This window comes from Astatotilapia calliptera, chromosome 10, assembly GCF_964374335.1.
Source record: "Astatotilapia calliptera chromosome 10, fAstCal68.1, whole genome shotgun sequence".
In the NCBI taxonomy this organism is placed as follows: Eukaryota; Metazoa; Chordata; class Actinopteri; order Cichliformes; family Cichlidae; genus Astatotilapia; species Astatotilapia calliptera.
This window is the reverse complement of record NC_137431.1, coordinates 19,095,365-19,112,087: the sequence shown is the minus strand read 5'-3', so window position 1 is coordinate 19,112,087 and position 16,723 is coordinate 19,095,365. Positions and strand designations below refer to the sequence as shown.

At 42.7% G+C, this 16,723-nt stretch overlaps 2 protein-coding genes and 1 pseudogene across 2 annotated transcripts; 1 reads left to right on the top strand and 2 right to left on the bottom strand.

The window, feature by feature from the left end:
• The first annotated feature begins 338 nt into the window (after positions 1–338).
• On the top strand, positions 339–1,961 carry LOC145431617 (general transcription factor II-I repeat domain-containing protein 2-like). Its single transcript, XM_080307693.1, has one exon. It carries the CDS (start codon positions 339–341, stop codon positions 1,959–1,961), a length of 1,623 nt encoding a protein of 540 aa, XP_080163819.1.
• A 6,211-nt stretch (positions 1,962–8,172) lies between these two features.
• On the bottom strand, positions 8,173–9,253 carry LOC113030951 (olfactory receptor 52B2-like; annotated as a pseudogene).
• A 695-nt stretch (positions 9,254–9,948) lies between these two features.
• LOC113030539 (olfactory receptor 1-like) lies at positions 9,949–11,440 on the bottom strand. The gene has a single exon (XM_026182067.2). The coding sequence runs from the start codon at positions 10,927–10,929 to the stop codon at positions 9,949–9,951; it is 981 nt and encodes a 326-aa protein (XP_026037852.1). The 5' UTR covers positions 10,930–11,440.
• Positions 11,441–16,723: the final 5,283 nt, after the last annotated feature.

Genomic DNA, 16,723 nt, shown 5'->3' with positions numbered 1-16,723 from the left:
CGATCGACCAGTCGATCGCAAAGGTAGTATTGGTAGATCGCATGGCATTAAAAAAATAGATGCCAGCCTATCATCCATCCCGTCACTTGATTGATACAGGGAAGCCAGTCAGATGACATCGGATTTTTTCTGACGCTTAGGTCACTGCGCATGCGCAAACAGCGGCGCGAAGTGTAGTAAAACTGACAAGCTAGCCAGCAGCTAACTCCAATTTTTAGCTCTCGGTTTTTTCTCTTAAACCTAAGAAAGGGTTAAAAATGAGTGAGGGAGCTGGACCAAGTAAGAAGACAAAAACGTATCACTTTCATACGGAATGGGAGGAGGACTTTTTTTTCACGATGTCATTTTCGAAGTGCGTTTGCCTCATCTGCCAGGCTGCCATCGCAATGCCAAAGAAGGGAAATGTGGAGCGGCATTTTCGAACTGTTCACGGAAAATACGACACTACATTCCCGCCGAAAAGCGAGCTAAGAAAGAAAAAGGTGAAGGAACTAAAATCCCAATTGTCCGGACAGCAGTCATTTTTCACACAACAAACTTCAAAAGCGAAAGCCGCCACCGAAGCATCGTTCCGGGTGAGTCACATCATCGTTAAAAACAAGAAGTCTTTTCAAGATGGAGAGATGGTAAAAGAGGCATTCGTTGAAGCAGCTGACTCATTGTTCCGAGACTTTAAAAATAAGGCAGAAATAACATCTTCGATCAAAGCTCTCCAGCTGTCAAGAAGTACAGTTACACGGCGCTGTGAAGCCATGGCGGAGGATTTAACCCAGCAACTTTGGAAGGACATCGGAGATTGCCAGTGTTTCTCACTGCAGTTGGACGAATCTACGGACGTGAGTGACACAGCCCAGGTGTGCATTTTCATTCGTATGGTGTTTACTGATATCACTGCAAAAGAAGAGCTATTAACAGTCCTGCCCATGAAAGAACAGACGCGAGGAGAGGACATATTTCAGTCGTTCAAAAACTTTATCGAGAAAACCCAGCTCCCAGTGTACAAATTGGTGTCTATTACCACAGATGGAGCACCCGCAATGGTTGGCCGCTTGAATGGATTTATTGCCAAGTGCAGGCAGGACGATGCTTTCCCGGACTTCCTAAATTACCATTGCATAATCCACCAACAAGCGTTATGCGCTAAAATGCTCAACATGAAGGAGATCATGAATGTTGCAACGAAGACCGCCTGTTCTATTCGCGCCAGATCTCTTCAAAGACGGTTATTTCGTGCACATCTGGAGAAGGCTGACTGCGACCACTCTGAGTTGTTGCTACACACTGACGTGAGGTGGCTTAGTCGAGGGAAATTCCTGCAAAGATTTCGAGAGCTCTGTCCGGAGATTAAGGAGTTTTTCCGTGTAGCTGGACAAGCAGAATACATGCAACTTAATGACGGTCAGTGGCTGTTAGACTTGGCATTTTTAACCGATCTGACAAACATGTTGAATGACCTTAATCTACAGCTGCAAGGAAAAGACAAAACAGTGATCAACATGATCAGCTCAGTTAATGCTTTCAAACGAAAGATGCAACATCTCTCTTTAAAGCTGCAGCGCCATGATTTGATAAACTTTCAAAACCTGGCGTCAGAGCTGGAGATGCAAGGGATGGCCTGTTTGCAACTTGACAGTGCACGCTACACAGAGCAGATTGACAATTGTCTGTCAGAGTTTGACAAACGCTTTCAAGACTTTTCTTTGCTCGAGCCAGTCGCTACCTTCATGTGCTATCCTTTTCGGGAAGATGCTGATGTCGATTCACTCGCATCAAAAATTGCAAAACTATTTCACCTGAACTCTTCTGGAGTGGAAGATGAGATTTTGACACTACAAGCCGACATTGAGCTGAAGTCCAGAGATCATGGACAGTTCTGGAACTTACTCACAGAAGTAAAGTACCAACATGAGGAAATGTGCTGCCTCTTTGACTGCATTATTCGGCTCCACTTATTTATGTGAGTCATCATTTTCCCACATGAACATCATTAAGTCCAAGTACCGTTCCACCATGACTGATGAACATTTGGAAGTGTGTTTGAGGCTGGCCGTCAGCAGCTACTGTCCGGACTATGCATCCCTGGCTGATTCAATTCAGTGCAAGTCATCAGAGTAAACTCAGGTAATGACAAAAAATTTACATTGTTAATTGTGTTGTGAAATATTGGATATTGCGGTTATGCATGTATATACATTGTAGATAAAGAATCCTCAATATATTTATAAATAAGTATATGTTTTGGATTTTTGTAGTGGGTAGATCATTTTGACTTGGTCATTTTATAAGTAGCTCACATGCGGAAAAAGTGTGAGCACCCCTGATCTAGGGTGAGGGGGAGGCTACCCTCTTCCTGACCAAGGATGTTTGACCCTTTGATCAGCAGTAACACACACACACACACACACACACACACACACACACACTGAAGTATAAATAAAGACCGGGGCAGTTTCTTAGTGCGAGTCTCTCAGTAGGGAGCTGCCCTTGCTAGCAAGAACTCTGTGTGTTTCTCTTCTCTGAGTCTTTACTGAAGAAGTGTTTTAGAATATTTTCCCTAACACATACCATGATCGGATATGGGTCGCATAGGGTCAAAAAAGTCAGATTTGATGCGCTTTTGCCTGCAGTGTGAACGTAGCTTAACAGTCGGCTCTTTGAAGTGTACGAAGGGAGAGACATATTTTTTTTCGTTCTCTCACCCTCTCTCTCTCTCACTTTTTTTCTCACTTGTGTTTGTGCTGAGGGGGGAGGGGCGGTAGTTACACTCCCAATAGCACAGGAACAGAGCACAAGAGAGAAAGAAAGAGAGCCAGGGGCAGCAACAACAGACAACATCGTCACATTAGAAAGGTATAGTAATCATCCACAACTATTTTCAGTTGCGAATGATAAAGGATTCAGAAAAGTTTATTCATGCAGTGAATCCTGTGTATGCAATTCCAAGCAGGAAAACACTCTCCCAAAAAATCATCCCAGGCCTATATGACAAAGAATGTGCATTTTCTTTTTGTTTTGCATAGTTTAATTTATATTTCATTGTGTTCTGGTTTGCAGTGTTTTGTGTTGTTTCACTTTAAATTTGTTTAAAAGGACAACGCTGAACATTTAGATAGTTAAAAGTTGAAATGTAAATACTTGCTTTTTGTATTTTATAATTTATTTTTTACATATTTGTGGAGTAACTGGTCGGAGCGGCATGCTCCATTTTGCATAACTATTTTTAAATCCCTGTAGAACACATAAGGTAGCGCAATAAAAAAATTTTCATATGAAACCGGAGGAGTTGTACTTACATTTTATGCCATCAGGATGTCCTAAGTCGCAGTTTCCTTCCACATATGGCCTTGCAAAAATTTCCTAAAAAGCATTTGCAGCAACAAAAACATAATACTCCAGAAACAGGCTTTGCCGATCTGATCAACTGCTCATAACACTTCCACATTGGAATAGATGTCATTAAAGGGATAAATAAAAGCATATTTATATATAAACATATATAAATAAAAAACATGGGTTTTTTTTTTACATTAGTAATTCATTTTGTGCATAATTTTATATTTTTGTTGATGATAAATTAATTAAAGCAGACCTTCCCAAAGTGTGGGATCGCAGAGCCATTGCAGGGGGGGCGCGGCATGAAAAGGGAAAAAACAAAACAATGCTTGGACACTGCTAGCACGGGGCGCCCACACAAACGCAAGGCAGGAGATGAAGCATCGCTGAATACGTTTCCAAACCAACTTCATTCTAAGCCAAAGACTAGAAAATATGGTGAAGCATATTTTGGTTTCACCTGCACAAGTGCCAAGGTAGGTCTCGTCAGCAGAATTGGTTTTCCCTGCGTCGAGAGCACGCGCTGGGCTCTTCAAATCACGGACAAACAGTATCCCACATTCTTGATTTTTAGTTTCACAAACACTTGTTGTAATAAATAACTACTCCTGACATTTTGGAGATATTAGCTCTTTATACAGTAAAGTTACAGAGGGATACAAATAATATCAGGCTGATCCTGCCACGATTTGTTCCCCCTGTCTAAATCATGGTCAAACAGTATCCCACAGTTGTTTATGTTTTTAAACCAATGTTTGCACCTGACATATATACACTATCTATGGCAATGTTGAATATTATTACACAGGTAAAAAAAGAACTACATGTAAAATAATCACACCATGACACCTCTGCCTTTCTAAATAGAGGGACAGTAACTGCGTGTGTATGTAAGCGTGTAAAACCTGAAGATAGAGACAAAATACCGTTAATCTGACTATCTGCCATTCTGCAATTCATCTCCTGTAAACAATAACGTGGCGCACAGCGTGATGTGGAAAAAGGCACATACCTTTAACGTTGCGTGACGAACTCTGTATTCCTCGTCCACACATAAACCCAAAGAAGGAGTTTTAAAAAATCTCTGTTTACAGTGATTCCAAACGCCGTTTATTTTAGTTTATTTTCTTACTACCTACAGATTACTTGTATTTGCTTAATTGTTTACTAAACAATAGCATACTTTTTTCAGTCTGTTTTCAGTCACTTAGATGAGTGATGAAAAATTTCTTAAATTAAACATTTTCTAAAACAGTGGACAAATGCTGAAATAGTGTTCACTCAGAACACAAGAAAATGAAGTCACCAAACATCCTTTCTTTGAGAAAATGCAGTACTGCTGGATGGTACTGCACTGTGGAAACAAAAAGACAAAACTTAAGTAATCAAGAAATAAAAAACAATAATATCTTTTTCTGAAAAGGCAGAGGAATCAAGATACACTCACACATGATTTATATGTAGAGAAGAAAGAACTCTCTCATGTAAACAACATGTATTAAAAAAGTTTCACAATAGGACTACACCTGTTAAAAGAACCTGTTAAACAACAACCCATGGTGATGTGTGGTGACTCATACATGTAAGGACATTCTTGCAAATGAAATTCTTTACATGGTTTTATTTCTTGCTGAAATGAAAGTGAATACATGGTGCCAGCCATGCAACTTCTTGGTTAGCAAAACATACTGACATGCACAAGTTTAAAAAGATTTTCACAACTGAATGTCTTTTAAAAAAGAGAATCGGGACCTAAGTTTTTATTCATTAAATATATTAATATTTTCTCATGTAACCATTAAATTAGACTATAATAAATGTACTGTAGTAAAAGCATCACTACAATTTTTTTTATAACTGATTGGGGATTAATTGTAATAAAAAAAACACTTTCAGTTTAATTTTGTACAAATTAGTTTTCAGACATTTTGTGAAAAGCAGCTCAGTTTGCACACATTTATTTTCTTTTTGAGGGCCTAAGATGAGAGGAATGCATGTGTGTGCATGACGAAAACATAAAGTACATACACACGTAATTTGTTTTGTTTTGTTTAAATTATATGTGTTAAGCTTGTAAAATAATTTATCTAAAATATACTATTATTTTATATGATATTCAACATTTTATGTAAACATGATATACAGTAATGAACACATAACACATTATTATTATTTCTAAATATTATAGCACATTAAAGTGAGCAGGTCAATAGTTGTTTATTTGCTAAAAGAAAGTCTACTGTAATAGTCTAAGTAGAGGCATATGATTCACCATTTTGTGACTGTATTGTTAACATTATTTCTTTTACAAAGCTGTTTTATTGCATTTTTCACTTCATCAGAATCAGAAAGGGTTTTATTGCCAAATGTTGAGCAGGTTTACAACATTAGGAAATTGCTGCGGTGCTTCAGTGCAAACATACTTTCATAAATTACACTAAAATAGACATTAAAATAAAAATAAGAATAGGAATTAAAAGTGCTAAGTAGATGGATATATACATGAGTGCAGGTGGTGATCAGTGCCAAACATTGAATGATGCAGTGAACACAGCGTAGGGTCATGTGTTAGTGGTGGGAACAGTCTTATAGTTATTGTTCATGTGTCCGACAGCAGAGGGGAAGAAACTGTTCTTATGGCGAGAGGTTCTGGTGCGAATGGACCGGAGCCTCCTGCCTGAGGGGAGCAGGTCAAACAGACTGTGTCCAGGGTGAGAAGGGTCACCTGAGATCCGAGCTGCACGCCTCAGTGTCCTGGAGGTGTACAGGTCCTGCAGAGATGGGAGTCTGCAGCCAATCACCTTCTCAGCAGAGCGCACAACACGCTGCAGTCTCTGTTTGTCCCTGATAGTTGCTCCAGCGTACCACACGGTGATGGAGGAGGTGAGGATGGACTCGATGATTGCAGTGTAGAATTGCATCATCGTCCGTGTTGGCAGGTTGAATTTCTTCAGCTGCCTCAGGAAGTACATCCTCTGCTGGGCTTTCTTAATGACGGAGGTGATGGTGGGCTCCCACTTCAGGTCCTGGGTGATGGTGGTACCCAGGAAGCGGAATGAGTCCACAGAGGTGATAGGGGTGTCAGACAGGATGATGGGGGGGAGTGGGGCTGTGTGCTTCCTGAAGTCCACAATAATCTCCACTGTCTTCTGGGCATTCAGCACCAGGTTGTTGTGGCTGCACCAGGACACCAGACGTTCAACCTCCCTCCTGTAGGCAGACTCATCCCCGTCCGAGATGAGTCCAATAACGGTGGTGTCATCTGCAAACTTGATTAGCTTGACAGACTGGTGGGTGGAGGTGCCGCAGTTGGTGTACAGGGAGAAGAGCAGAGGAGAAAGAACACAGCCCTGAGGGGAGCCGGTGCTGATGGTCCGGGAGTCCGAGACATTCTTTCCCAGCCTCACATGCTGCTTCCTGTCCGTCAGGAAGTCAGTGATCCACCGGCAGATGGGATCAGGCACATTCATCTGGGAAAGCTTGCCTTGGAGATGGTCTGGAAGGATGGTGTTGAAGGCAGAGCTGAAGTCCACAAACAGGATCCTGGCGTAGGTTCCTGGGGAGTCCAGATGCTGCAGGATGAAGTGTAGGGCCATGTTGATGGCGTCATCTACAGACCTGTTGGCTCTGTATGCAAACTGCAGGGGGTCCAGGAGGGGGGCCGTGAGGGTCTGGAGATAGGGGAGAACCAGGCGCTCAAATGACTTCATGACCACAGATGTCAGAGCCACGGGTCTGTAGTCATTTAGTCCAATGATCCTAGGTTTCTTGGGGACAGGGATTATGGTAGAGGACTTGAAGCAGGCAGGCACATGACATGCCTGCAGTGAGGAGTTGAAAATGCCAGAAAACACTGGGGCCAGCTCGTTTGCACAGTGTCTGAGGGTGGCAGGAGACACACCGTCTGGGCCGGGAGCTTTCTGAGCATTCAGACTCTTAAACTGCTTCCTCACATCTGCTTCATGAATATGAAGAGTTGTGGTGGGAGGAGGTGGTGTGAAATCCTCTTTTGTGCGGGGTGAGGAGGGGGGTGTTGTAGGTGAAGTGTTTGAAGGTGGTGATGGCTCTATGGAGGGGGGAGAGGTGGGGGAATGAGTGTCCAAAGTGTCTCTATTGTTGGGGCCGTTGGAGGTGTGAAGGCTGCCTGATGGCTCGTCAAAACGGCAGTAAAAGTCGTTAAGGGTGTTGGCCAAGAGCGAGTCATCAGTGGAGTGGGGGGTTTTAGGCTTGTAGTTGGTGATATTCCTAAAACCTTTCCACACAGAGGCCGAGTCATTCTCTGAGATCTGCTGCTGCATCTTCTCAGAGTGCTGGTGTTTAGCAACGTCCACTTCTTTAGTGAACTTGTACTTGGCCTCTCTGTAGCAGTCCCTGTCTCTGCTTCTGAACGCCTTTCTCTTTTCCAGCCACAGCTTTTTGAGTTTAGGAGTAAACCAGGGTTTGTCATTGTTATAACTCACCCTGGTGCGTGATGGCACAATGCTGTCCTCACAGAAGTGGATATAGGAGGTGACAGTGTCCGTAAACTCGTCCAAGCTGTTAGAAGCAGCCTTCATTGTGTCCCAGTCTGTAGACTCCAAACACGTGCGAAGCTCCTCCACAGACTCGTTGCTCCACAGTTTTTTGGTCCTCACGACAGGTTTGGAGAGCTTCAGCCTCTGTCTGTACGCGGGGATCAGGTGGCTCATGATGTGGTCAGAAAGTCCGAGTGAAGCGCGGGGCACCGCACGATAGGCCCCGCTGATCGTGCTGTAACAGTGGTCTAATGTCCTCACCTCTCTGGTTGGGCATTTAATATACTGCTTGTATTTGGGAAGCTCATGGCTCAGATTGGCTTTGTTAAAGTCCCCAAGAGCAATGATGAGAGAGTCCGGGAATATCCGCTTCTGTCTTTAAAGCATATACAATAGGATTGAGCAAAGGTGGTATGGTGTGTGTCAACGTGTAATTTATCATTCTAGCATTAGGATCAATGTAGAAGGCCATTGCTACTATGTTAGTGATGGCAAGAAGAAAATGACCACAAGGATCAGGTGAGAAGTACAAGTTTTTAACGCTCTGACTCGTTTCTCTCTTGAAGTAGTCCTCCTCAGTGCTATGGAAATACAGATATATGTGACTACTATGAATGCTAGGGGAATGATGAGAATTATAATGACTAGGGAAAATGCTAACTTGAAATTTAAAGATGTATCATTACAAGCTAGATGATAAATTGGTCCATGATCACAATAAAAGCTGTTTATTACTAAAGATCTACAGAATGAAAGACGATTAAGAAGCCCAACCATGGTTGCAATTGCACTCACCAAAAAAATCCATACAAACAGCAGAATATCAGCAATTGATGTTTCAGTAACAATACTATGATACCTTAAAAGACAAATTGACTTTTATTATATCAAGATAGCACAAGAGTGTGATGATCAAAATGGTGACCACTTCCGGGACAAAAACAACTGTATTATGATGCTAAAACAACTTCTACTCTATTCAAGAATCTGCACAGACAGCAACTTAATGCAAAGCTAGCTAAGAAATCAGAATGTTGACCCCAGCACATCATTCAGTCCAACACCGTCAACAGGTAACAAAGACAGTGATGAGCAGCCCGGGTTGCAGCATTCTACCCTTTATTTCTCAATTTCTCCTCAAAGAGGAGAGGTTAGAAGCCATGGCACAGGGAAGAGAGGCCACAAGTGCTACTTATGCAAAATAATTTATCGCACAGGCAGTACAGCCCTGTGTATGCTGCTCTAACACTGTCCACAAACGTAACAGGGCTGGCTGCTTTAAACTTAATTTGCGATTCAAAATGAACCAAGAAGTAGGAATAGATAAAGGAATATTTTGGATTGGCATAATTACATAATTATACATCAATATATGGGCATCTTTATATTAACTCATTCACTGCCATTGACGTCTATAGACGTCAATTGAAAGCATACGTTTGAAAATGGCTGGCAGTGAATGAGTTAATATAAATAGATAAATTATCTATAGATATATAGATAGTGTATATATGTGCATATACAAGAACAAATACATTTGATGAAATATGATAAGCACTCACTTCCTCTTACTTCTTTTCAAATAGGAAATGGTTCATATTTTCTTAGTGGAATTCATTGCCTGAGGTCTGAATGATAAGTTTTGTTCATTGTGTTTATATGTAGGCTTTCTTTCAGATTTTACATATGTCATATAGAAGAACCCATAGTCACATATTCATATGTTTAGGGACATTATTGCTAAAGAAATTTTTTTTTTACTTCCTGATCAAATAAAGGTGAATACACAGTTCCAACTGTCCTCCTGGTTTTTATATTTAAATATATAACTTTAAAAAAATCAGGTACATAAATTCAACTTTCATTCATTCATTGCTTTTTTAAAACTTTTTTTCAAGGGTTGTGGGTGTTAAAATTATTTTCCATACAATATACAGTATTCAAAACATTTTATGTAAACATGATATACAGTGAAGAAGATAACATAATACACTATTTCTAAATGTAATATTATAGCACAAATAGCTAGAACTTGTTTTTTCTTTTTTTTTAAGTATACTGTAATAGTCCCAAATGGGTCAATATAATAGAAACATTTGGTTCACCATTTTGTGACTGGACTTCTAATATTATTTATTTTCCAAAGCTTCTTGACTGCATTCATTACTTCTTCTGTCTTTAAAGCATATACAATAGGATTGATCAAAGCTGGTAGGGTGTGTGTCAAAGTTGAGTTTATAATTCTGGCATTAGGATGAATGTAGGAGGTCCATACAGCAATGTTTGTACCTACAAATGGTAGGAACAAAATAGCAACAAGGATCAGATGAGAAGTACAAGTTTTCAGTGCTTTAAGTCGTTCCTCTCCTGATGCAATTTTGCTCAGCGCTATGGAAATGCAAACATAAGTGCAGGATATGAATATTAGCGGAATAAAGACTCCTATACTTACAACAACATTTGCCATAATGATATTTAAAGATGGATCATTACATGCCAGACGATATATTGGTCCATGATCACAGAAAAAGCTTTTCACTACAACAGAGTCACAGAAGGAAAGACGATTAATAAGCCCAACAACTAATGTTGTTAGACTCAACATAACAAGCCATATAAACAGCAACATTGATGTAATAGATGTTTTAGTCACAATGCTATGATACCTTAAAGGGAAACAAATTGCTATAAGTCTGTCATATGCCATCGTGACAAGCGTCCATGACTGCACACCTCCAAAAAAAAAAACAAAGAACATATAACTTAAACAGGCCTCATAAACAATGTATCTCCTGTCAAACAGAAATGTGTCTAATAGTTTTGGGATGAGAGCTGTGCTCCCACACAAATCTGCCAAAGCCATGTTGAACACAATCATGTATTTAGGAGTATGAAGTGTCTTCACCAGCCAAATAAGTGAGAGAAGAAAGCCATTCCCCAAAACAGTCATGATGTAGACAAAACACAGGAAAACATAGAAATATTTAACATGAGGGATGTTGGAAAATCCACTGAGATAAAATATTGCAGGGCGAACAAATGTGGAATTAGACTTAGTAGTGGCTTTTTCTTCTGAGTCCATTACAAATAGGTTTCCTTAGTCATAAAAATCACAGATAAAAGCATATAACACAAAGTGAAGCATCTGATCCAAAGTTGCTGTAATAAAATTTTGCCCAAACTACATAAGCAGTGCACTACAGTGAGGCGTCTCATGACCAACCTGGTATTTGTATTTTACCTCTAAGACTGTGATGCAGCAGAAGCAAGTAACTTTGTCACATGGCCATCTTATTTTCTACTCACTGGGTGGCAAAAAAAAAAAAAGGTAAAATTCCAGCAGCTCAGGTTTCAGTGTAATATAATAAAATTATATAAATTTAACATCACATAAAAATACTTAGCTTTTCAGGAGGTAACATTGGGAAGATTATTTTAGATCAGCATGATAAATTAAAATACAGATGTTTTAGCTTTAAATCACATTAAATCGTAAATTTAACAACTGTACTAACAGATTTTTCATGTTATTTTGCATTAAATATGTTAATGCGCTCTCTTTAATTTTTGCATTTATACTGATATTTCATGCATCCAAGGAATAGTGCCAAGAAACTAGAATCTAAGTCATGACAAAGGAAGGCAAGGTAAGGCATACTTGAAGATGTTCAAGTTAAACAGGTTAAAACCTACATCTTTCATTTAGTAGTCTGTTTTCTTTACATAATAAATTCAATTACCATTGTTCTTTGAAAAATATAGTTAATTAATATGCATATTTTATACCTGGCTCTATAGTTTCAATCAAAGCTTTGACACAGTTTTCATTGAAAAAAAAATGTAATCAATCGCAAAGTAAAATGTGTCGCTATGAATCTAACTGTTAGAAACATCCTTAGCAACATAAGCGTATGTGCCCCAGTAAAAGTAGACTAGTGCCAACAAATTCATTAAAATTATTTGTTAGGATCCCTGGGTTTTTAGACCCAGGGTTTTGTATTTACAGTTCTTTTGGGTTTTGTGATTCCTTGTTTATTGAGAATCTCTTATGCTGTTTGACTCTTCTCGTGTATAAATAATATACTATAGTTTCCTTTATAATTTATTTTATCCTTTGCAGTCTCTGTTTATATTCTGCTTCTTCTTTCCTGTTTTATTGTGAAAGTCTTTTGTCTTGTGTGTCTTGTGTAGAGTTTACTTCCCTTGTCTTGTTATTCCTCAATATTCCCGATTTACTTCGGGTGTGTTTCCTATGTGTCTCCAGTGCTTTGAGTCATTCCTCTCCCGACGCAATTCTGCTCAGTGCTATGGAAATGCAAACATAAGTAAACGCTATTAATATTAGAGGAATACAGATTAAACTAACTAAGGAAACATATGCCATTATGCGGTTTAAAGATGTATCATTGCATGCCAGATAAAACACAGGTAGGCAACGGCGGCGGCGACGACAGCACTGTTCCGGAGGCTGGCCGTGCGGAAGGCAACGGCGGCGACTCAGGCAAAGGGGGTCTGGGGGCCGCCCACGACCAGTAGCCTGGAAGGTGGCCGATTAACCACAGACCCAGACGAGGCAGGACCAGACGATGCTGAAGGCAAAGACACGGAGGCAGGACCAGGCGACGCTGAAGGCGAAGACACGGAGGCAGGGCCAGGCGACGCTGAAGCTGGACCAGGCGAAGTCGAAACTGAAGCTGGGCCAGGCGAAGGCATGGACGAAGCCGCTGCTGCAGGCGAGGCTGAAAGCACTGAGGCTAGACCAGCTGAGAATGGCGCTGCAGGCGTCGGCGTGGAAGCCGGAGACGGTGGCGCTGCCGGCGGCGGCGTGGAAGACAGTGGCGCTGCAGGTGGCGCTGCCGGCGGCGCTGCCGGCGGCGGCGTGGAAGCCGGAGACGGTGGCGCTGCAGGCTGGGCGGATCCCTTGGATCCTCCTGCGATGACAGAAGACGAAGGCCGGAGCGGTCCCTCGGACCCTCCAGCAGAGACACGAGACAAAGGCTGGAGCGGTCCCTTGGACCCTCCAGCGGAGACAGGAGAAAAAGGCCGGAGCGGTTCCTCGGACCCTCCAGCGGAGACACGAGACAAAGGCCGGAGTGGTCCCTCGGACCCTCCAGCAGAAGCCATCACAAACCCAGCAGGCATGGAGTCCACTAGCTGACATAAAGGCAACTGGCACTGCACTGAGCACTGGCTCTGCCCAGGCAACGCTGACATGGTGCAGTTCTCACTAAACTTCAGGGGTCCAGAATCAGCTGGGGACTGAGACCTAGCCTCTGGGGAAGCCCTGGAGTGGCAAACTGTGCCAATGGCGGCTAAACCATGAAAAGCACCCTGAGTAGAAACAAGACTTTCTCCCTGCATAGAGTGAATGAGTGAAACTGGTAATACCGGAGCCTGAGCTACGGGTGACACAGGAGACTGAACTACAGGTGACACAGGAGACTGAACTACAGGTGACACAGGAGACTGAACTACAGGTGACACAGGAGACTGAACTACAGGTGGCACTGGAGACTGAGCTGAAAGTGACACTGGAGGCGCTGGAGACTGAGCTGAAAGTGACACCGGAGGCGCTGGAGATTGAGTGGAGAGCGAGTGAGCAGCTGACACTGGAGACTGAGTGGAGATATATATATATATATATATAAGACCATGAAGAAGAACGAGTTAAAGTCTCTTGTGGTCAGTGGGTTGGTTGGGAAAGGTGTGTTCCCTTTAGACGCGGACACTAGGATGCAGCGTCGGTCTTTGAAACCTCTGATCAGCCTGAGGTTTGTACTGGGGATGGGACAGTGACACCTACTGTGGTCAAACCAGGTGGGGGAAAACCCCCAGCCTCTCTTCCACGGTTTGAGCCCTTCTCTGTTGAATCCAGTAATCCCAGTGTTGGTGCACGCTTAAAGGTACGTTTGGCTCGTCTTGAACTTGAACCAAAGAAAGGGAACGTAAGGATGAGCTTGAATTCAAGCTAAAGTGTCGGCAGCTAGAAGCTGAGACATCTATTAGGTTGCGCCAGCTGGAGTTGCAAGCTAACAAATTGTCTCCTGAGCCTTCTGCTCCACCTTCAGTGAAGTATGAAGATAACGTTAGTAATCCCTCAGATAATTCTCCCCCTGCTCCTGCACCTCCAACATTTGATGTAGGCAAAAACATTGCCCTGGTTCCACCATTCAGGGAGACTGAGGGGGAGGCCTATTTTAATGTGTTTGAGCGCATTGCTTTACATTGGCCCAAGGAGGTTTGGTCCCTTTTGCTTCAGTGCAAATTAATTGGTAAAGCACAGGAAGTATGCGCAGCTCTCACTATTGAGGACAGTCTTGTGTATGACAATGTCAAAAGTGCTATACTCAGCCTATGAGTTGGTCCCTGAAGCTTACAGGCTTCTATTTGATAGGTGGTGTCAAGCAAGCAAAGTTTCAGAGTTTAACGCACTGCGTGAACTGTTATTGTTGGAGGAATTCAAAAACTGTGTTCCTGAGCATACGGTGCTGTACCTGAATGAACAAAAAGTTGCCACTTTGCAAGAGGCAGCTGTCCTGGCAGAAGAATTTGCTTTGACGCACAAAAGCGTGTTTGTAAATCTGAATCACCCTATCATGAACAAATGAAAGAGGACACAAAGCCGCACCCTCAACAACCTAGGGGTTCCTCGGGTTCCAAGTCTGATAGACAATGTTTTTACTGTCACAAAGTGGGGCATATAGTTTCTGAGTGTTTGGCTCTTAAACATAAACAGTTGAGGTTAGCCTCTGGTTTTTTCAAGGTTGCAGTGAGAAACTTATTTCCTATTCAGGGTGTTGAGTTTATAATGGGAAATGATATTGCTGGGGTCAAGGTACTCCCTGTTCCTGAAGTGGTGGATAAGCCCAGCTGTCTCCTAGGAGAGGATGAGCTGTTGAAATCCCACCCTGATGTGTTTTCTGTCAGTGTTCTTACCAGGTTGCAAGCTCATAAGCTGGAGGAAGTGAACTTGAGTGAGACTGTTCTTGGATCTTGCAAAGAAAAGCGTCTGGACTTCTTTAAGTTGCTTGAAGACGTTTCACCTCTCATCCGAGAAGCTTCTTCAGTTCTAAGGTCAAATGGTGGAGAGTCCCAGATATAAACCTAGTGGGAGTAACCCCCCACAGAGGGACAAAAGGACCCCCTGATGATCCTCTAATCGCCTGAGCCAAGGTGTGAAACTGGGTGTGGGTCCCAATCAGCCAGAGTTTCGGGTATGTTCATTGTGAAACCTGGCCCCACCTTATCATGCGAATTCCTGAGGTCAGATGGCCCAGGATGTGAGTGGGCGTCAAGGCGTCTGGGAAGGGATCTCAAAACTGGATTATAGATGGCAGAGAGTTGGTGTCGTAAACCCCCGCCTCTGTTCAAAGATGGTCGCTCACAGTGGACATAGATGGCTTCTTTCACTCCTCTTTCAAACCATCTGTTCTCTCTGTCCAAAATGTGAACATTGGCATCCTCGAAAGAGTGTCCTTTATCCTTAAGCTGCAGATGGACTGCTGAGTCTTGTCCTGTGGAGGTGGCTCTTCTGTGTTGTGCCATGCGCTTGTGAAGTGGCTGTTTGGTCTCTCCAATGTAGAGGTCTGGGCATTCCTCGCTGCACTGTACAGCTCCTTTGACTACGATGACCTGGATGACTGAGAACCTTCACAGACATGTTCTTGGATCTGTTCTAACTGAGGACAGAGAGCCGGCTGCTAGCCTTTCTGAACCAGCACTCGATGAACAGGGTCTGACTACTCTGTCTGACGTTCTTCCTTTGCCAGTCTCATCTGTTCCAAGGATAAAGCTGGAAAACGTGTATGAATAAAACTCACAGGAATATCCTAAACAAGAAATTGCATAGATGTTCACTGTGTATGCTTTTGCATCCTTAATAAAATAAATGCATTGGAACTCGCTACTCCCCTCTGCGAATCTCTACCATATGGCTACCTTTCCTGTGAAGTGGAAGGGTTTGTGTGTCCCAGGAATCCCAGGGGCTATGTTGTCCGGGGGCTTCTGCCCCCTGGTAGGCTCTCCCATAGCAAACTGGTCCTGGGTGAGGGACCAGACAAAGGGTGATTCAGATGACCCCTATGAGAAGAACCCCTTGGGAACAGTTCACCCTGCACGGGATAGGGTTACCAGGGCCCTGCCCTGGAGCCAGGCCTGGGGAGGGTGCCCGAGAGGGAGTATCTGGTGGCCAGGCCTTAGCCCGAAAAAGAGACCACCTGCAGGAGGCATCGTAGGGGTCGGGTGCATTATGTGCCGGGCAGTGGCCAGGAATGGAGGCCCTGGGGGACTGATCCCTGACTACCAAAACTACCAATTGGGACATGGAATGAAACCGTGCAAAACGTTTCGTTGGCATTGTTGTGTTTGTTGAGGAGAAAACTTACAAACATACAGTACATCACTTCAGAGTCACACAACTGGCGATCAAAGATTTATGTAAATTTGACAAGCTAAACGCACTATATACTGCACAGCAGCGGTCCCCAACCTTTTGTGCACCACGGTCCAGTTTAATGTCAGACAATATTTTCACGGACCGGCCTTTAAGGTGTTGCGGATAAATACAACAAAATAAAATGATACAGACAAAGACAAAAACTGTGGTATTTTGTAAATATAATAATAAACGCGAATTCAGCTGTGTAATTGTGTAACTTTATTAGCAGTATACTCCTGAAATGCGCCAACAACATTGAGAATAACATCCTCCTCTCTGCCCCTTAATGCTCTCTGGTCGCTATGGTAACGCGTAAATAATGCTTTCAAAATAAGACACACAACTACAAAACGGGAAAAGACCCAGGGAAACCGACTTAATGATTAAAAACCCTGAAAACCATACACTTCACACCCGAGCCTCAACTCTCGCGGCCTGG